Below are 22,149 nucleotides of genomic sequence, written 5' to 3'. Positions count from 1 at the left end.
TTGAACAGGAGTTTCCAGCTGTGGTAGACAACTCTGATCCTAACCTATGCCTAGTTCTCCTCTCCTCCTGGGCACATAGAAAGTTTATACTTCCTTGCACCCTTTGCAGTTGAGCAGGGTCATATAACTCTTTCTGGCCAGAGGATTGTAGACAAAAGTGACACATGTCACTTCCAGCCTATAACATCTAATTGCCAATGTGAGACCCTCTAGCTGTTTTTCCCTCTCCTGTGGTAATTGTGGAAGTGCATGACACCATGGAGGTGCTGTAAAATGGGAGCAGCCGGGAATGCTGAGCCAACAGCAGTCTCAGAGTCCTCTTGATTGCCCACCGGCTTTGTAGGAAACAGCTTTGGTAGTTCGAAGCCATGATATTTGGGGTTTGTTTATTTCTGTGGCATAACTTAGCCTGTCCTGACTGAAAGACCAACCTTAAGCAACATGTGTGAAAAAATCGGTTAGGGTTATAAGTGTTACGAACAACTAGGACTTGGACTTCGTCTTGCTGTCAGATGGCACTTAGAATCTTTTCAAGAAGTTCTCTGGTCGGGCGCAGTGGCTGCCGCCTGTAATCCCAGCACTTTGGGAGGCCGAGGTGGGCAGATCACCTGAGGTCAGAAGTTCAAGACCAGCCTGGCCAACATGGTGAAACCCTGTCTCTACTAAAAATACAAAAATTGGTCGGGTGTGGTGGCGCACACCCATGATCCCAGCTACTTGGGAGGCTGAGGCAGGAGAATCGCTTGAACCCGGGAGGTGGAGGTTGCAGTGAGCTGAGGTCGTGCCACTGCACTCCAGCCTGGGCAACAGAGCCAGACTCCATCTCAAACAAAAAAAAGGAAGTTTTCTATCTCAGTGAGGCAAAATGTACTTTTATAGTCTTTTGCAAAACCAATAAAACATGTATGTTCTACCATATATGTGTTTTCACAAATAACTATTTTATATAACTGTTATATATAGTACATTTATGATATATATACTTCTTATTTAATCATTTTATTGCAATTCCAACAGGTAGATTTATTTGTATCACTCTGAAATCTCTAACTCTAGTAGTACTTTTTGCCTTAAAATATTATTTTGTCTGATTTTAGAATAATAACATCAGTTACACTATCTTTTGGCGTGTTAGATTCTGCATGGTATTATTTACTTTGATTTTTTTTTTCTTTTTCTTTTTGGAGACAGTCTTGCTTTGCTGCCCAGGCTGAAGTGCAGGCACCATCTCAGCTCACTGCAATCTCGACCTCCCGGGTTTAAGCAATTCTCGTACTTCAGCCTCCCAAGAAGCTGGGATTACAGGCATGTGCCACCATACACAGCTAATTTTTGTATTTTTAGTAGAGACAGGCTTTCACTATGTTGGCCAGGCTGGTCTCAAACTCCTGACCTCAAGTGATCCATCTGCCTCGGCCTCCCCAAAGTGCTGGGATTACAGGTGCGAGCCACCGCACCCAGCCCTATTCACCGTCACTCTTTCTGTGTCCTCATTTTGGTGTGTCTCATATACACAGCACATACTTTTCAAAATCTAGTCTGATAAGTTCTGCCTTTTTAAATTCTTGTATTTAGTCTAAAAATTAATACTTAATGTAATTGTGGATATATTTGTCCTTATTCTGTGATATTACTTTTGCTTTCTCTGTGTCCCATCCGTTTCATGTTCCATTTTCTTTCCCACATTTCCTTCCTTGGGATTAATCAACGTTTCATATAGTTCTGCTATCCTTGTTTTAGATATGCATCAGTTAGTTTTACATTCCATTTCTATTCTTTGGGTGGTTACCCTGAAGATTACAACAGTCATCTTTGACTTACTAGAGTCAAATATAAATTATTTGTATTTTTACTACTTCCAAGACAGTGCTAATACCTTTGATGATTTTAACTCTACTAACCTTTGCAACTCTTATGCCCTCAAACATATTTTCACTCCAACTTTCTAAGTTATTCTTGTTGGAAGCATTGGTTTACTATAAGCTACTCCATCTTAGCCCAAAGCACAGCAGGTTAGGATGTTAAATTGGAACTTTGGGCAAACACAGACCCTGTGGCCACCCCTCCTCAGTCATAGTAAGATTTATAGTAGACCGCAGGTATAATGTCCATTCAAAGTACTGACGGAAACCTCAGTGTAATGAGTAAGACTCTTAAAACCAGCAAGTGTTGCTTGTACTAATAAAACAATTCCTGTTTATTGATCAAATAACTGTTCAGTAAGATTTCTTTAAACAATGGGATAAAATGTATAATTACCTTTAATAACCAATTTTGGTAGTTATGGTAGTAAGTAAAGTTAATCCATTCAATATGCTTCTAATGCTGAATCATCAAAGCATTCTTAATATTGAAGAGTAAGGTAACCTAAATAGAAGCAATAATTTGTCTCATAAATTAATACTTCTTAGCTCAAGAAGGGTTATACATTGGTAAAAATCACAAGATTGGTTCTAAAAGACTACACACAAAAAAAACAGACTTAGGTTCACTTCTACCAGAAAATCTAGATTAAGTACCATAGAAGGGACACATAAACCTAATACACAATGTAATCCTACTACTTCCACTTCTAGTTAAAATAGAAAACGTTGTGATGGACCATCGTTTCTGCTATACCAGCCAGAAAGAAATCAATAAACTAAAAATCATATATTTTTAAGAGACATATGCAAGTAGGAAGTAAATTCCACAAAGGCATCATCACTTCCTGGTGAGCAGAAACAGGTGGCCTTTTGCCTTCCTGAGACATTTGCCAAGTTGAGACTTGGGCAGGTGGAAGATTTGCCTGCCATAAGCAGAAAGACTTTGCTGGGGTTAGTCAAAACCATCAGAGCTTTTAATGACCATGTGCGTTGGCATGACAAAGTGGAATGAATTACTTAAGCAAAGACATCATACTGTCATGTAATTTCACACATGACGGTATACCTCTGCATTTAAACATGGCTCTTATTGACTTCCACTTGGCACTGAAAAGAAAGAAAACCATGATTCCTAGGATTTTGCTCTGACACCATCATGTTGTAGGGGTTAGAATATCATGAGTCTGTAAAGTTATTCGCTTTCTAAACATAAGATCATGTCCAAGATTGTGACAATGACAAAATCCTCTTACCAAGTGAATATGACACTTTCTATATACTGTAATTTTTCTTTAATTATAGTTTTCTAGCAATTTCATCTCCCTTTGCTCTGATTTAAAAGTGGTTCTGCATTTTTCTCTCTTCATGACTCATTTCAGTGTTGAAGGCAATGATAACAACATACTATACTGAGAAGAGCTTCACCTTTGAGTCAGGCACAGTTAGGTTCAGATTCTAGATCCATTGAATTCCTACCTATGTTACTTGTTTCCAAACCTTTGAATTGGGATTATTGCAAAAAATGAGTGACTGCAAATGGGAAAGTGTGTGGTACCGAGAAGATACTCAGTAAATATTGCCTTCTTTCCTTTATACATATGAACTCTTTGAAAGGGTATAAAGTAAATGGTATAGTCAGAATGAGACTGTGAATATGGCTATTTTATTCATATGGAGAAGATGACATCATCAGGCCCTACTGATAAACCCCGGAAATGCCTCTCAGTACCCACTCTGCATTACCTAAATGACTGCAGCTGTACACCAGCTGTTCTCCATAGGTCCACTTCCTTTCATGTCCAATTTTTCCTCCATCTTAGCCGAAAGCATAAATTTATATTCTTAAGTGACACATTCATGTGTCACTCACCTGCTCAAGACATTCAATGGATCCTTAATTCACATAATCACAGAATGAAGGAACCAAGAGGAATCTTAAAGATCATACTATAAAAGCAAACAGGTTTCATCTCAAATGCCAGCTCCCTCCATTTGGGGGTAGCTCCCTGTAGTGATGATAATGCAAAGGAATTTTTTTTTTTTTTTTGAGACAGAGTCTCACTCTGTTGCTGAGGCTGGAGTACAGTGGCACCGTGTTGGTTCACTGCAACCTCTGTCTCCTCGGTTCAAGCAATTCTCTTGCCCTCAGCCTCCTGAGTAGCTGGGATTACATGCACCCACCACCAAGCCCGGCTAGTTTTTATATTTTTAGTAGAGATGGGGTTTCACCATGTTGGCCAGGCTAGTCTCAAACTCCTGACCTCAGGTGATCCACCTGCCTCGGCCTCCCAAAGTGCTGGGATTACAGGCGTGAGCCACCACGCCCGGCCCAATATTGCAAAGGATTTTGAGGCCCAGTGCTGACTTGTCAGATAGAAGCTCTGTAGTTGATTGGTGATGTCTGCCCCAGGCATAGAAAGATTGTCCATGTATTTCCCATTCCTAATCAAGTCATCTTCGTAATCAAGCGCTGTTTCTTCAGCCAGTTCTTTTGGTATATCTTCATACCCCAGGTAACATGCTTATGATGCTGCTACTTGAGTTTTCAGTTGTAGACTTGATCTTTTTTTTTTTTAATCACTATAAAAGATGAGGATTCAGCCCTCTTTAGACCCCTGTTCATCACAAATACATTTCTTGTCCCTCTGTATACACGGTATTCTCATGTCATAATTTTGATTAGTTCAGAATTTGTTATTATTATGAACATATAAAGGCTATTCGTGCCTGAGCCATGTGATATTATATAATTACCCTTCCTTACAAAATTTTGTGTTCCCAGGAATTTATAAACATCCTGTTTTTACACTTTTATAGTTTTCGGTGTGCTTGTCAGTTCAATCCCAAATTCTTCTCCAATTATATAAATCTCCTCTCAGTATATTAAAACACATTTGATGGCCTATTCATTTACTCTTCTTGAAGAAATCTCTTCTAAGCCTCATCAATGACCTCTAGCCAAAGACTAACAGGAATACATCAGCAGTTGAATGAGCTGAGTTTATTACATATTGCAGCAAGGGAGAACACACGCCATGGAGAATTGTAGGGAGTCTCAATAGAGGGTATTAGAAAGGATTTACAGGATTTGTGTCATGTGACTTGAGGAACGGTTTAAAGAAATGGGACTTTGCCCTGAATTTGGATGTTCTCAGGAAATGAGAGTAATTCTGTGGTAGAATATCTTAAATTTTATCTAGAAAAAGAAAAGATTAGATGGAGACCAAAACTGTGATTGTTAAACAAAGCTATACAAGGGGAATTTATGGTATTTTGTGGCTTGGACAATGTTCATGTTTTTGTCTATGTTCAAATACAATTATGGAGTGGCCTTGTTTGTGTCCTGATCCATCATGATTACAGAGGGGCTTTGTCTGAAGTTGATGTTCTGGGCAGTTGTTTATGTTCAACAGGGGAATACCAAGGCCTACCTATGAGTACCAGTTCTGCTCCTGGATATCAGGGGCTGCCTTTTTCTTTCTCAGCCTTCTGACTTGTTCCAAAGTAGTCCATTTCTCTTTGTGCTTACTGCACTGCTCTCATTCTAGGAGCCTTACTCCATCATCTTGCTGATGCCCTTCACCTCTCTTCCGACTCTATTTCATGGGTCTCATCTATTTTATTCTCTTAGCTTACCCCCTTTTGGAGGAGGGGACATGCCTTCCAGTAGCTTCATGAGAAAAATGTTAGTGAAAAAGTAATTGTTTAAGACTTTGTGTGTTGGAAATTGTATGTCAGAAGACCTTGCATGCTAAAAAATATTTTACCCTCACACTAGCCATACAGACAATTAGTGCTTTAATTGGATATGGAATTTTAGGTTGGAAATCATTTTCCCTCAGGAAAAAGGCATTAGATTAACTATCTTCTAGCTTCACTATGAAGAAGATTTGATGTCATTCTAAATATCGATCCTTTATTTGAAGCCATTTTTTTTTTCCATGCTGGGAATTTGTAGGATCTCTTACTTGCCTCCAGAATTTTTACATTTTACAATGATGTTCCCATTGTATCCATTGTGTAGGGCACTGAATGGGTTCTCTGTCTATGGAAACATATGTCCTTCCAAAGTTCTGATACTTTGTCTTGGATTATTTAATTTTGTCCATTTGATTTTCTCTATTCTGTCTTGGATTCCTTTTACGCAGATGTTGGACCTTCTAAAACAGTCCTCTAATTTTCTTTTTTCTTTTATTTTCCATTCTTTTTTGTCATTTGACTTGCTAAAAGAGAAATTTCCTCAAGTTTTCCTTTCAACCCTTCTACTCTTTCATTATGCTATCATACTTTATATTTCCTTGTGCTCTCTTTGTTCTCTGTTTCTTTTTCATAGTATCTTTAATCTCTTATCTCATTGAGGCTATTAATGATAGTTTCTTTTTCTTCTTCTTTTCCTAAATAAGACTTTTTCTCTGTGTTTTTTCTGTATTTTTCTTTTTTTGTTTTTGTCTCTTTCTTTTTAGAAACTTTCCTCCAATATATGGTAATTCTTGGCTGTCTGCTTATATTTAAGCATGGGCTGCTATAAATCTAATTGGAAGCTGTCTGTGATGGCGAGGCTTGTCACTGTAGTTTGATCCGACTGGACACAAAATATGTGAGGCATGGCCTTTGACCGAAGAGGAGTTTGCAGTGGAATGCACACAAGTTGTTCAGATTTTAACAAATATTATAAAAGCTATTTATATTATGACACTACTAGCTATTAAGTCCACAAAATAGCACCCATTGAATATAAAACTAAGCACCCATAGAATATAAAACTAAGCACCCACAGAATATAAAACTAACAGAAATTAAAGTGTATTAGAATCCTTTTCCTTTGTTGGTTTTAAGAAAAATCTGTTTTTGTTCTAGTACAGTTTCAGTGAGAGACTAACTTCCTCTTTGACCCTGTGATTTATAATTAGCCCAGCCACTGCCCACAGCTGGCAGTACTTGAAAACAGGAGTGGGTCAGGCCAGGCACTCCCAGCCCAAGTGAACATTTTTTCAGACTTGCATGCAATCCAAAACTAAAAGAGATAAAAGGTAAACATGAAGAGCTCTAGCTATTCTTCAGAATGTATTTCCCCCCAGAGACAGTTGTTTGATTCTCCTATGGCATTTGACTTGTACATAGAGACTCTCCCAGAAACTCAAGGTACAAGCCTCATGAAAGGTTGGAATGCTTTAGAAAAATATCAGAGTGTTAAACTGAGGTTCACTGATATCAAATAATTGGGATATTTACAGCAACAAATAATGTCTAATTTCTTAACTTTTATGAAAGTAACCGATGATTATTCATGCACTGAAAATGCCTGGAAGAACAGACACCAAAACTATTAATAGTGACTCCTGGGGAGTAGTACTTGAAGCAGCAGAGGTAGGAAGCAGATTTTTTTTTTTTTTTTTACTTTACACATTTCTGTTGTTTGGTCACAATCACAATAAATACATTTTTAAATGTAAAATGCTACACTATAAAAACTAAAAGAAATATCATAAGCTTACAAAACCTGATATATGCAGTTTGGGGCTCAAAAGAAATGGAAAATATCTCAAGTAACTCCAGACCATGTAATTAGAACTTTGATACTTGATAGTTATTTTCCTCCCACATTAATGGAGACTTCAGTCTAACTCCAGCCTATTTTCCAGATTACCTTGGGAAGGTTTCCTTTCAAGAGAAACACCTATTAGGTTAGGTTTGCAATTTGGCCTCAATGAGTAATAGAAACTCAACTATAATGATTTTGCTAAATAGGGAGTTGTTTTACTCACTTAATAAAAAGAGCACAGGTAGGCACAACAGGTTATTTCACATAATGAAAAGTCTAGGATCCTTTTAGCTCCCGTTTCAGTCAAGCTTAGTGTGTACATTGTTTCTCCATGGTCAGAAAATGGCTATTCTACCTTTAAGCATAAACTGGCAAAAGGAGGAGGAAGGGCAACGAGCAAAAGACATAAATGATTGCTGGCTTGGCCAGCTCCTTTTAACAGGAAAACAGCCACTTTCCCAGGACCCCTCCTCACAGACTTCCACTTACATTTCATTGGCTTGTCTTAGCTCATATGGGCACCCCCAGCTGCAAAGAAGTGTGAGGACTCCTGGATACATTGCAGCTCTGGAAAAAAAAAAAAAAAAAACAAAAAACAAAACAGCATTGTGTTGCTGTCATGGTTAATACTAAATGTCAATTTGACTGGATTGAAGGATACAAAGTATTGATCCTGGGTGTGTCTGTGAAGGTGTTGCCAAAGGAGATTAACCTTTGAGTCAGTGGGCTGGGGAAAGCAGACCCACCCTTAATCTGGGTGGGCACAATCTAATCAACTGCCGGTGTGGCTAGACTATAAACAGGCAGAAAAATGTGAATGAGAGACCGGCCTAGCCTCCCAGACTACATCTTTCTCCCGTGCTGGACCCTTCCTGCTCTCGAACATCGGACTCCAAGTTTCTTCAGTTTTGGGACTCAGACTGGCTTTCCTTCCTCCTCAGCTTGCAGATGGCCTATTGTGGGACCCTGTGATCCTGTGAGTTAATACTTAATAAACTCCCCTTTTTATTATATATATATATATACACACTAATAGGAGATATATATGGAGATACAAAGAACCCTGACTAATAGAGTTGCTAAGATCAAGGTGGAGGGTAGCTATTGGCTAGGCAACCAGGAGGCTCTGCTACCAATGGCTTATCATGTCACCTCTTCCACAAGCCAAGCCTACCTAATTCCTGCCTGAAACTAGAGAGCTGGGCTTTACGGAGAATTTAAAATGGTATCAGAGAAGCAGTAGCCAGAGTTCAAAAATGAATACAATTTATTGCAGTATTGTTTGTGTTTCAAAATATTGGAAATAACCAAAGTGTCTAGACCTCAAGCCAGAAAAATCTGTCGAGAGCCTTTAGTTGACATAGTAGCTAGTGAGTGTGTTCTCATCATATTTTCTGTCAAAACCTCATAAGGGTTCCTGGTCCCTGTTATTCACGTTTAGATCTGCCTACACCCGGGAGCTGAGCATGAGGACAGCCCACTCCAGGCACACCTGTAACAGAGAATCAGACAGGGTCCCAGGATGTTTGCTGGAGTTCCTCTATCCAGGAGGTCTTAACTTGACTTTCCTAAAGGAGAAATCAACTCTTTCTTGATGAATATTCACATCTTCCAGGAAGGCTTTCCCAATTATTCAGTTCTATACTGAGTTCTCCCTTTTCTGATCTGCTATAGCAATTTTATGTTTGTTAAGCCCACAACATTCTATATATTGTCAGACATATTTCACAAGACCACATCTCGTTTTCCTAAGTCCAGTGTGTGCATCTCAAGAGCTAGTGCTCCAGGGTAGGAGACCCAATGGAAAAGCAGGACATGGACACCTGAGGGTACAGAAGGTGCTACTGAAGATACCCTGATTCATGGATGATGGGGCATCCAAAGACACACTTTAGTGACTTTAACATAGCAGCATGATCCTCAAAAAGATCCTGTTAAGTAACCTTCAAATCACTAGACAGTGTGATATTCCTTTCTTGGGTCTAAATTTTGGCCATTATTCAACCTTGGGGCCTACAAGTGTGTGCTGTCATAGTAGGAACTGAACCACATCAGATTGGAGTCATGTGCTTTTGGTGTAAATAGCCAACTCTAAACTTGCTCTAAGTCAGGTAGGCTGGAAGCACCCCAAGATGACCCTCCCTGTGGCCTTGAATGGTACCCTTTCCCCATCAGCTGCCACATGTCCTCCTCTCTACTCTCGTCTTCATCACAAAGAATCTGACAAGCTCATTCCTAATAGGGCAACAAAGACTTAAAGAGTGAGATTTGCCTTCTCCCTAAAGTACGTCAACACGGGAGAAAAGTGCAAGCCGTTACAACAGAAATGTAATGGTGAAATTTTAGGTATCAACCAAAAAGTTGAAGCTTTTCTTTTGTGTAAGAAATTTCCAGCTACTAATCAAATGACTATATATAAGTAGTAAATTATCCCCACTATTATTAATAAATTACATATTTTTCTTTATCCTATACGATTTCATAAATGTACTCACATGTTATAATGACTAATTTGAATAGTCATAGTATATTCATGTCTCCAAAGTGCTGGGTCATGAGTTAGGCAGATCATGGGTTCCAAGTCTACCTCCCTGGGTTTACACCTGCACCATTGAGGCAAGTTGCTTAAATATGTTTGTGCCTCATTCTCTTCATCTGTACAATTGGAGAAAATATTCCCCACCTCATGAGGGGTATTGTAATGATGAAATAAGATCGTATATACAGGCATTTAGAACCTTGCTGGACACTTAGTTTATGTTCAATAAATGTTAACTATTAGTAAGATTTATTTTGAAATAATAAACATTTGCAGCTGGCAAATTATAGATTTTTGGCAGGTCTTCATATTTTAATTTGCCATGGCTTATAAAGAATATTTGGCATAAAGGGAAGTTCTTATAAGATTGAGATTCGTGATTTGCTCAGCATTTTCAAAAAGTGTGTGATGAGGCTGACTACACGGCAGTGAATTTTATTTATTTATTTATTTATTTATTTTCAGACAGAGTCTCACTCTGTCACCCAGGCTGGAGTGCAGTGGCACGATCTCAGCTCACTGCAACTTCTGCCTCCCGGGTTCAAGCAGTTCTCTGCCTCAGCCTCCCAAAGATTTATTTCTTACATAAATGCATGTTTTTAAATTTTGATTTCCAGATCGAAGCTATCCCCAAAGATGATTCTACATTATCTGAGAGAAGGCGAGAGCTTCACAAGGAAGTTGAAGTAGCTAAGAGGAATTTGGCCCAACAGGTTAATATCAACACTCATTTAAGCTTCTATCTAAGAAGGGTTCATACAAAGTTGTGCTTTTAACTGTGCTCCACAAAACCTTATCAATAAGAGAGTCATCAAAGAGTATGATCCTGCTTAATGTGGGCATATTTCTTCATCTCAAAGTCCACTCCAATCCTACACTAAATTTGAGAAAAAAGAATATGTTTGAACCGCAAAAAGTATTCAAAGGAATGAGATTTTTAAATTATGGGCTGTTGATTACATTAAAAGTAAACCACAGATGTTTTATTTCACCAATGTCTAATTTCAAATTTTCTTTTGTTTTTATGTCTCTTCTTTTTCTTAGTCACTTGAAAATACAGTCTGAATACAAAGAGGTTCTATCATGTTAACCCACTGATTTTCACATTATTTTACAAAATGAAAAAATGAAGCTAAAACACCATTACTTTATTTTTTATTTTTTTTATAGAGAGGGATCTTGCTATGTTGCTCAAGCTGGTCTTGAACTGCTGGCCTCAAGTCATCGTCCTGCCTCAGCCTCCCAAAGGCTTGAATTACAGGCGTGAGCCACCACACCTGGCCTGTTTAAAAAAATACATTTTGTATAGGAAATAAAAAGGTAGTCTAAGATACTAGCTTTATTGTATTCCTTCAAACAAATAACTTATAATATTGTCTGTGTTTTTTTCAAAAGAAAATTATATCAGAAATGGAATCTAAGTTAGTAGAACAACAACTTGCAGAAGAAAACAAGCTTTTAAAGGAGCAAGAAAACATGAAAGAGCTAGTAGTCAACCTTCTCCGCATGACTCAAATCAAAATTGATGAAAAGGAACAAAAGTCCAAGGATTTCCTGAAAGCTCAGGTAACTGCTTTTTTTTAACCATTCATTGATAACTACAAGAGTTCAGGGTAGCCTCATTATAATGCAATGTGCATTAGGACATGGATGAAGCTAGAAACCATCATTGTCAGCAAACTATCGCAAGGACAAAAAACCAAGCACTGCATGTTCTCACTCATAGATGGGAATTGAACAATGAGAACACTTGGACACAGGAAGGGGAACATCACACACCGGGGCCTGTTGTGGGGTGAGGGGAGGGGGGAGGGATAGCATTAGGAGATATACCTAATGTAAATGACGAGTTAATGGGTGCAGCACACCAACATGGCACACGTATACATATGTAACTAACTTGCACATTGTGCACATGTATCCTAGAACTTAAAGTATAATAAAAATATATAAATATTAAAAAAAGAACTGGAAGGAAACTCAAAAAAAAAAGAAAAGAAAGCTATACAATTGACCCTTGAACAACATGGATTTGAACTGCATGGGTCCATTTATACACAGATTTTTTTCAACCAAATGCAGATCAAAAGTAGAGTACTCACAGAATACAAAACCTGCAAATATGGAAGGCCCACTTTTCTTACAGGTGAGTTCCACAGGGCCAACTTTGGGACTTGAATATGCTTGATTTTTGTATTTTCAAAGGGTCCTGGAACCAGTTCCCTATGTATACCAAGGAACCACTACAACTGTGCCTCTCCTTCAAGTACCAGTGACTATAAATCTTCCCTAAATGAGATTCAATCATGCACTGAAAGATAGTCCCAGGATTCAATTAACAGTAATCAACAATTCAGATGGGAAAGGAGATCATTGATAATGATCAGAGGATTTGAACAGATGGCAATTTCAGTAAGAATAAAGTGGGTGCCTCCAGTGGACAGGGCTGGCAGCTGCATAGGCTGCAGATATCATTTAGTTTTCACTCCCATCTCAGACTCCACTGTGATTTGTCCAGGAACAACTCAAGAGTGGTAGCATTAGGTAACTGTCCCTCCCATCTTCATCAAGACAGCATCATTTAATCGAATGCCAGATACCCTTAGTTGCTTCATCACACCATGATTTTCCTGGGCCTCCTACAAAGTGCCAGTGCAACATTCCCCCCTAAAATCAACAATAAAACAAATGGTAAGGCAGCACTCCTGTCACGCAAGCTAAAATTCTACCATTAGAATCATTTATTCCATATAAGGATTATGTCCAGATCATGCCCAGAAGCTCCCTGTTAAAAATAAACAGGATATTACATATTACTAAAATAGAAGAATTTATCAGGCCAGGCATGGTGACTCACGCCTGTAATCTCAGCACTTTGGGAGGCTGAGGCGGGCGGATCACTTGAGGTCAGGAGTTTGAGACCAGCCTGACCAACATGGTGAAACCCCATCTCTACTAAAATACAAAAATTAGCCAGGCATGGTGGCAGGTGCCTGTAATCCCAGCTACTTGGGAGACTGAGGCAGGAGAATCGTTTGAACCTAGGAGGTGGAGGTTGTAGTGAGCCGAAATCGCACCACTGCATTCCAGCCTGGGCAACAGAGCGAGACTTCCTCTCAAAAAAAAAAAAAAAAAAAAAAAAAAAAATTAAAGAATTTATCACATGACCCAGACGTGGTCTGTTTGGTCTGTTTCTAAGCACATCCTTTGTTCTCAGTCTAAGTAAGTATTTACATAGAATGGTATTTCTTCTCATTCTGCAGAAAGAGCTCACTCACACCAAAGCATTAGTGAGCAATGAGGTATGAAGTAGATTTTTGCAAAAAAGAGAAAATCTACATTGCACAACCCACTGCAGGCACTTCATATCCCCCTTTCACTGTTTATTTTTCTACTTTAATATTTAAGAAACTAAAAGAAGTTCAGGATGGCTGGCACATGGGAAGATGGGGAGAAAGGATGTCAAATAGTGAGACCAGAGAGCGGGACAAGTCAGATGATGAAAGTCACTTAATTCATGTTAAACAATTTAGACTCCATCATGAAGGCTGCAGCAAGAGTGAAGTTCATGGAGTAGTTGGGTTTCACTAGGTAAAGAAGTGGTCAGGGAGGACTGGATGAAAGAAAGGCAGCTTCAAAGCACAGGGTGGCTAAGGGGGTAAGATGCAGGAGCAGGATAAGGAGAGGAGAGAGGAGAGATGTGAGAAGGTCATCTTGGGCCAGGAGCGGTGTCCCACGCCTGTAATCCCAACACGTTGGGAGGCCAAGGCGGGTGGATCACCTGAGGTCAGGAGTTCAAGACCAGCCTGCCCAACATGGTGAAAGCCCATCTCTACTAAAAGTACAAAAAATTAGCCTGGCATGGTGGTGGGCACCTGTAATCTCGGCTACTCAGGAGGCAGAGGCATGAGAATCGCTTGAACCCAGGAGGCGGAGGTTGCAGTGAGCTGAGATTGCGTCACTGCACTCCAGCCTGGGTGACAGAGCGAGACTCTGTCTCAAAAACGAAAAATAAAGAATAAGAAGGAAGGAAGGGAGGGAGGGAAGGAAGGAAAAGAAGGAAGAAGAAAGCCATCTTCACCAAGTCAGGGTCTGGGACAACTTGGTGTTGGCTGGGAAGATCCCACTCAAGTGAGTCTTTCCTAGTTAGAAACTTCCTCCCTTTTCTCTTTAGAAATTACAGAAACACCAGAGGTATACTTATTTGTTATAAGAAACACTGATCTGTTTTATGAATTAGATAATTTTCAATTAATTTCAAAAACTGATATACATGTATATCTATGTGTGACTAATCTATGTAAAGCAAACCTCATTATTAAATGAGCTAATTTGTATTAAACCAAAATAGACAATTCTTCTTGAGATACAGAAATTGATAAAGGACAAATGTTTATCCCTTGAGTATTTTTAGCATTAGGAATTAGTGTGTTAAACATTACCTGTACTTAGCTGCAGTTTCCATAAGAAGGCAATCTTTTATGTTCACATTGCATCCACATCCCTAAAGACAAAGGTGAAGAAAAAAACAATGTCACTATCACCCCCCAAGACAGAATAGATGACACTACATTTTCCCATCTGTTTTATTATTCATGTGTACAGTTACTTAAATATTTGTTTCTTCCTGACCCCTATTCTCATGGAGAACAACATTAGAAAAATGCTACACATCAATCTTGGCTCTATGGCTAGTTTCTTTCAAATCACTCATAGCAAAAGGGCTTTGCTCTCAGTCCTTGAGAGAAGGCTGACAAACTCCTCTGGTTTCTACCAGCAAATCCTTTGTTTTTGAATATGTTTCTTATCCCAGATGCAAGAACCAGTATCTTTTGATTTGAAGAACATAACTAGTGTATTTAGCACTTGATATATTTTTTAGAACTCTAGAAATATAACTGCTTTCTTTTAAAATATTTATGTGTAACACCTCCTTACAGCTGATCTCAATATGATGCCTTATTATGTAGGAAAACACCCCACATACAAAAGAATGGAAAGCACTTTAAAATCATTGCTTCAGTCTCTGACAAAACACCACAGAGGGTTCAGTTTACAACACTCACCAAAACTTACTAGGAATCCTCTTCTCTCATCTATTTTCCATAAACTACGCTCACCCAGTCCAGCTGTGTGGTTCAAAATCACTCTTCCTCTCTCTCAAAAGTTGTCCAAACTTTTCCTCAAACCCAAGCCATGCAGGCTCTTTGCATTTTCTCTTCTCTTGTTTGTTCTCTTCCTTAGGTAACAGTTAACAGTTTGTCTTAGCCAGTGTGAATCAGTTCAGCTAGCCAGGAAATTTTCAGATCTCCTTTACCCTTCACCCTGATCTGTACAACCCAGCAAGCCAAGAAAGAATTTTTTTTTTTTTTTTTTTTTTTTGGAGAGACAGGATCTTACTTTGTTGCCCAGGCTGGAGCAGAGTGATGCAATCATGGCTCACTGCAGCCTCGAATTCTTGGGCTCGAGCAATCCTCCCACCTCAGCCTCCTGAGTAGCTGGGACTACAGGTGCACACCACCATACCCAGATAATTTTTTTATTTTTGTAGAGATGAGGTCTCACTATGTTGCCTAGGCTGGAGAATTGTCTTTAATGGAAGGGAATGATGTGGGATAAATCTGGGAGTGTTCATATGTTGTTATTTATTTCACTTTTTTTTGTACATTTCAGCAAAAATACACCAACATTGTTAAAGAAATGAAAGCAAAGGATCTTGAAATCAGGATACACAAGAAGAAAAAATGTGAAATTTATCGGAGGTAAAGTAATTATGTGGTGTTTTCTCTACGTAGGTGAGGGGAAAAAAACCTGATGTTTATTTCATAAGTTTCAGTAAACACTTTGTATTTTTACAGACTGAGAGAGTTTGCTAAACTGTATGACACCATTCGAAATGAAAGAAACAAATTTGTTAACTTACTCCACAAGGCTCATCAGAAAGTAAATGAAATAAAAGAAAGGCATAAAATGTCATTAAATGAACTTGAAATTCTGAGAAATAGTGCCGTTAGTCAAGAAAGGTAAGTGTTATAATAACTATTGGCCTTCCAAAGGCTTGTTTTCTGATTCATTTGAACTCTAAAAATCCTGGGGATAAGAAGATAGGAAAGAGGCAGAGGCTGCAATGAGCCAAGATGGTACCACTGCCCTCCAGCCTGGGTGACAGAATGAGACCCTGTCTCAAAAAAATAATAAAAATAAAAAATAAAAAGAATAGCATTTTAGAAAGCCAGAATTAGAAATCCAGAAAAAGCCCTTGTTCAAACATCTTGTTTTATAGATGATAATCTATCATGCTTCTACTCTTTGGGAGTCATTTTTTTAATGAATGAAAAACCATAACATATAACTATGCTTACTATGATGATTTTCACCTGCCCAATTAGAAAGAAAAGCACAAATCTAATAATTGGGATTGGGAAGTTAGAAAACAATCAAATCATCTGTTAACCAACATCCCCTGATTGTAGATGTAAAGCATCTCATGTGTTGTGGGAGGCAATACATTATAGCAGATGGGTGAAAGAGGTGGTGTCCAGACTCAAATACCACCCCTGCCACTTATTACCTGTGTAACCTTGGACAAGCTGCTTTGTCTCTCTGAGCTCACTTTCCTTATCCATACGATATTTCATACGACATTTTACTGTGAAATGAGCTAATTCATATAAAAACACTCAGAAAAGCATCTGGCAAATGGTTGTTTTCTTCATTTATTATTTACCATGTGCCAAGATCTTCTGGACTCTTTCACCTATGTTAGTAAACAGTACACGATCAGGGTATAATCTAATTTTCTGATGGCCATTATTGCCCAGTTTCCTTCAACAAAGCAATTATAAAGTGGCCTCATTTCAGGGGTCGGGGGTGGATGAAAAGAAAAATATGATTTCCTAATCAGGTTCTCATCCAACTTGAAAATAAAATACGTTTATAGAGGTCATGCATTCATTCAGCATTTACTGTAGCCACAGGCCGAGTCAGGCACCACCTTATGTCCAATGGACATTATTGAATATAACCATCTCTGTCCTCAAGACAGCAGTCTCCTGAGAATGACAATAAATGAATGACTGCAGTCTCTCGCTTTGATAAAGGGGGTCAGCAGAACATTGGGGGAAAAAGGAAAGATGTTCTAATCTGGAGCAGAGAAAATCTGAGACCTGGAAGGATTATGAAAATTCCTGAATAGTATCATAAGATGAATATCATTATTACTAGTATCATTTCAAGGGCTACACTAAAGCAAGGTCTGCTTTGATAGTGCTTGTGTTTCAGGAGCCTTCATTCCTTTTAAATAAACTAAAGAAAATTATAATCTTACCCATTGTCTTATTATTTTAAAAGAAAGCTACAAAATTCCATGCTGAAACACGCCAACAATGTTACCATCAGAGAGAGCATGCAAAACGATGTGCGCAAAATTGTATCAAAACTTCAGGAAATGAAAGAAAAGAAGGAAGCCCAGTTAAATAACATTGACAGACTTGCCAATACGATCACAATGATCGAAGAGGAGATGGTGCAACTTCGCAAAAGATACGAAAAAGCTGTTCAGCATCGAAATGAAAGGTAAAAACCAGGTGTGAGAACAGAGCACCAGGGATCCAATTGAGGAATGTCACCTCTTTTTCTATCTAGACTTGACAGTGAATAGTGAGGGAAATGTGATATTCAGGTTGCATTAGCCTTTGGAGAGAAGGGACTGTGTGTTGCTTCCCTGGAAAATAAGAAACACTGTCCTCACGCTGGGCACAGTGGCATGATCCCAGCACTTTGGGAGGCCAAGGTGGGTGGATCACTTGAGCTCAGGAGTTCGAGACCAGCCTGGGCAATAGGGTGAAACCCCATCCCTACTAAAAATACAAGAAATTAGCCAGGTGTGGTGGTGGGGGCCTGTAATCCCAGCTACTTGGGAGGCTGCAGCACGAGAATCGCTTGAACCCGGGAGGCAGAGGTTGCAGTGAGCTGAGATCGCGCCACTGCACTATAGCCTGGGCAACAGAGCAAGACTCCGTCTCCAAAAACAAACAAAAAAAAAAGAGAGAAAGAAAGAAATACCGTCCTCATAAACAGGCAAAGAGGAGGGGTTTGGGAAAGTTGCTTGCGTTTGAAGATCAATGTCCTTTCCTAAGTGGTCATTCGGGATGCCTCTTATAACATCAGATTCTTTCAGCATAATTGACATAAATAAGTGTGGAACTTGTACCCAATGTTGTGGTAAGTTTGGTCTTACTATATTTAGCCATTCTCCTAGTTCATTTGCTCAGCAAGTTAGTAAGACATTTAGGAGTAGCATTATTTCTTCCAGGTTGCAGTTACATCATTAATCAATGTTTACTTCAGCAGTTTCTCCCAAGTTACTTGTGCTCTGAGAAATTGGAATGTGAAATTTGCAGAGCCCTGTGATAATGACATCTGATATCAGATTTTTTTAAGCAAACTTTGATTGTGTGCTATTCTGTATAAGGCATTAGAGTGCTAGACCTTGAGAGTACAAAAAAGTGGTAAAACATTGTTCCTGGCTTCTGTTGTCAAGAGAACTTGATCTTGAGCCTTTGAAAGGAAAACAGACAAAATATAGAGCTGGGATTAGCCGAGTACAACAACATGCATGCATGCTTTGAGGAAGGGGAGTCATAGATAGAAGCAATTAAAGGAGGAACTCTGAAATAATGTATATGCATAATGTGTGGGAAGACCTTTAGGGTCCTTTGAAGAACAGCACATTTTCAAAGGGCTGGTAGGTTTTTCTCCAGGGGAGAAAAAAATTGCTATTCAGCTCCTGGCACAAACCAAAGCGTTTGGACAAACAGTGTGCACCCAGGTGCCACTCAGATCAGTGGTGCATGATCGGTCATGCAGACCAGAGCTGCTGGGGTTAGAACATTCTTACTTTGTTTCCTCCCCATATTCTCCGTTCAAGGAGGGGTCTTTCTCCTGGCATGATTACAAAGGATAGGTTTTTGCCTGTTTATGGGGAAATCACAACCAGAAATATTCAACTTGAGAAGAAACTAATGGGCCTAGCAACTTAATATAGAGCAGACTCACACCAGAACTACATTCCCTGGCCCCCTGCCTGTGTGCTTCTGGCCAGGCCTTGGTTGGCAAGTCTGACCCGAGAAAAGGATCTGCAGAAAATCTATGGGATCACTTTGTTTGTGCATTGGGAATGACATTCTTTCCCACCCCAGGAAAACCTTTGGGACTTTCAGAGACACTGTGGCTAGCCAACCACATGGCCTCAAAGTTGAGAGGCTCAGTAACCCTCCTATCCCTAGAGAATTCCAAAGTGTGGATGTAATTTAACTAGAAAGCCATTGGTGACTATCTGTGATCCTCTGGAAGTATGCTATGTTGATGTATATCTTGCATCCAAAGCCAGAGGGAACCACAATGACTAGTAAAATGGTGGTCTCAATGCCCACTTAGCCTCTGCCTCTGAATTTGACCATAGTGGCGTTCAGCTGATAGAGCGGGAAGAAGAAATATGCATTTTTTATGAAAAAATAAATATCCAAGAGAAGATGAAACTAAATGGAGAAATTGAAATACATCTACTGGAAGAAAAGATCCGATTCCTGAAAATGAAGATTGCTGAGAAGCAAAGACAAATTCGTGTGACCCAGAAATTACTGCCAGCCAAGAGATCCCTGGATGCCGACCTAGCTGTGCTCCAAATTCAGGTGGGTGAGTGATCACGGGACACTTCCTCAGACCATTTATTTTTTTCTGCCTTTATTAGTTTGTGGTTGAGTTCTTGCATGTAAACCAAGCCATACTATTTCTGGGACCTATAAGAATCCATCCATCTTGTTTAAAAATACATTTGAATGCTACTCTAGGATGGAATCTGTGCTTCAGGCATCCAGGCTACACATTGTCTTTTTTTCTTATGAAGCATTTTCTGCTTTTCTTGGAATTTGAAGCCTCCCAGGACTTATCTCTAGCTCAGCTTCCTCATAGCTCAAACTTTAGTGATCTAGACTCTCACTACCCTCAGCATAATTATGTCGTTGCTGCTTGCTGGACAGATCTTGAGGATGAGCCAGCACTCTTACTTCTGATACTCCAGAGATTGTCTGGAGATTGTTGCTTATTAGTAGTTGTCAATTACATATAACTTGACTCTTTATTAACCACTGTAATTCTATGATAGCTTAGTAACCTGGCCTCTGACATGGCCTTTTTTAAAGTGGAATAGATCCAAAAAACTAAAACATGAAATAACAACATAAATAAAATGTGAATATAAAGCTATTTCTTCACATGTGTTACTTGGGGTTTATTCTTCATAGAATTTTTTTAAAAATTAAAATAAAAACTGTGTAACCTAAACTTGTTCCCATTGACCAATGTAGCAGGAACAAATTCTAACCTATAATATTTTTTTTAAATGTCAGGTTTGCGTTTGGATTTTTTTCCCTGATAAAAAGTTAAGACATTTGGTGAATGAAATTTTGTAAAAGTATAAAAATTATAAAGAAGAAAATAAAATTCTACTCCCAAGATATAATTGCTATTAAAATTATCAAAAATCTGGGAGACATCTTGTCATTTATTTTCTAGGTATACAAGTAAATGTTTTTCATTAGCTCATGCCCTAGACAGTTTTGGATCCCCCTTTTTTTTAATCATGTGAAGGGGATTCATAGGATTTCATGGGACTAGATGATCTGCTTTCATATTTTATGCCATTTGAATGTGTATATGCTGTATAGATAATAGCCTCTTTCAGTTTGCACAAATATGCCAATGTTCTGATTCCAAGTTTGTTTGTTTGTTTAATTTAGCCTTGAGTTCTTCCACTCATTTCTTCAGTAAGTGTAGTCAGATTGAGATCGATTGGCTAGAAAGTCCCCCTAACCTCCCACAGGCCTCCCCAGGCTTCCTGTGGCTCTGACTCCTGCTTCCAACAAAGGTTCATTTGAGGGATCACCCATCAGCCTGCACACACAGTGCCTGTGCCACTTCTGTGCCATGTCCGCAAAGGCACGGAACTCACCCCTTCCTCAGGCTACACCTACACAAGACCATTCATGCGAGGCCTCTGTGGACAGACTTTATTAAAGATGTGGGGCAATGGTTTGTGGGGTTACATTACAGAAATGCAAAGCACTTCAATTTGATATCAGATATCCATACTCTTCTTGGGGGCACTCTGTCACTGGAGACGCTTCCCTGAGCACTAATACCTTGTACCACACCCTTGCCTAGCTCAATTTCACTGGCTTCTCTTTCACCTCCCCTCTCCCTCCACAGCCTCCTCATCCCAGATTGCCCCCAGGAACTCCATGCTTGCCCCCACTCCATTTTACAGAAGAATTTGGCTCTCTCCAGCTTTTTCCCAAAATGAAGCTTTAGGTCCATCTTTGCCCATCCTAAACTATCAAGATGCAGAGCAACACAAAAGATCTTTAAATTCAATAAAATCTGCAACAGAATAATTTCCTCTCTATTGTATAAGCATATTCTTTGTGTTCACTGCAAGTCAATACTTCCATTCAGTGGATAAAATTGTTCTTAGAAAAAAAATTGTTGTTTTGTTATATAAAACCTATTATCTAGTATGAAATGTAAATTCACTTTTACCCAAGAAGGAAATATTATGCATTTCATAACACTACACTCCCTGCCTGATGGTGAATTTTGATCATTTTGATTGCACATGAACTGAGACATGCAGACTGTGTTATCAGTTATCTGCTCTACCGGAGTGAATTCTGATTATCTGCTCAGCACCAATCATGTGTACCCTTGAAGGATATGATGTGAAATTTCTAGCTTCAGGCAAGCCATTTCTGTGCCCTGTTCTGCAGTGTCAGGTCCCAGTCATATCCTGTCATTTTTTACAGCCACAGTGTCTTGGGGTTTTTTGTTTTTTGTTTTTTAAGTCTTCTCCCTTTTTTGCAACATTTTCAGAATTCTCTTAAGGTTTGCATTTTTTTCGGTTGTCCATAACAGTTTTTAATTGTCCAACAATCTAATCCAAGGATTATCATGAGTCTGTTCTCCTGGTTCCTATAATGATAGCTCAATTTTAGGAAGTCACATGAACTATTTTGGGACACAAGGACACTATTTTACATAGACAGAGTAAACAGTTTTTCCTCGAATGCCAAGGGAAGACTAAAATTGAGACACCCCTTTATAAGCAAGCACTATATTTTTGTTTCTTATTTAGTTTCCTAATTAAG

General features: G+C 39.0%; 2 protein-coding genes across 11 annotated transcripts in view; one reads left to right on the top strand and one right to left on the bottom strand.

Annotated features, from left to right (window-relative positions):
- CCDC146 (coiled-coil domain containing 146) overlaps positions 1-22,149 on the top strand; it is a 172,122-nt gene that overhangs the window by 140,091 nt on the left and 9,882 nt on the right. For 5 of the 7 annotated variants that reach the window (XM_031012923.3, XM_055392521.2, XM_019030754.4 and 2 more), the window contains 6 exons: positions 10,564-10,659; positions 11,342-11,512; positions 15,620-15,708; positions 15,805-15,969; positions 17,297-17,521; positions 19,410-19,638. In XM_031012923.3, coding sequence (XP_030868783.2) covers positions 10,564-10,659; positions 11,342-11,512; positions 15,620-15,708; positions 15,805-15,969; positions 17,297-17,521; positions 19,410-19,638 — 975 coding nt within the window. The remainder of the gene's footprint in view (positions 1-10,563; positions 10,660-11,341; positions 11,513-15,619; positions 15,709-15,804; positions 15,970-17,296; positions 17,522-19,409; positions 19,639-22,149) is intronic. The other 2 variants (XM_055392522.2, XM_055392519.2) reach the window with 1 other exon arrangement.
- Positions 7,262-22,149, bottom strand: part of GSAP (gamma-secretase activating protein) — a 146,754-nt gene continuing 131,866 nt past the window's right edge. The window contains exons 30-31 of one of the 4 annotated variants that reach the window (XM_063708683.1): positions 14,389-14,450; positions 7,262-7,974 (exon numbers count right to left, since the gene is read on the bottom strand). In XM_063708683.1, the coding sequence (XP_063564753.1) occupies positions 7,893-7,974; positions 14,389-14,450 (144 nt within the window). In that variant the 3' untranslated portion in view covers positions 7,262-7,892. Of the gene's footprint in view, positions 7,975-11,102; positions 11,229-14,388; positions 14,451-22,149 lie in introns of those variants that run through there. The other 3 variants (XM_063708684.1, XM_055392525.2, XM_063708685.1) reach the window with 3 other exon arrangements.

Source organism: Gorilla gorilla, chromosome 6 (genome assembly GCF_029281585.2).
Source record: "Gorilla gorilla gorilla isolate KB3781 chromosome 6, NHGRI_mGorGor1-v2.1_pri, whole genome shotgun sequence".
NCBI classification, from domain to species: domain Eukaryota; kingdom Metazoa; phylum Chordata; class Mammalia; order Primates; family Hominidae; genus Gorilla; species Gorilla gorilla.
This window is presented reverse-complemented; position numbering and strand designations above follow the sequence as displayed.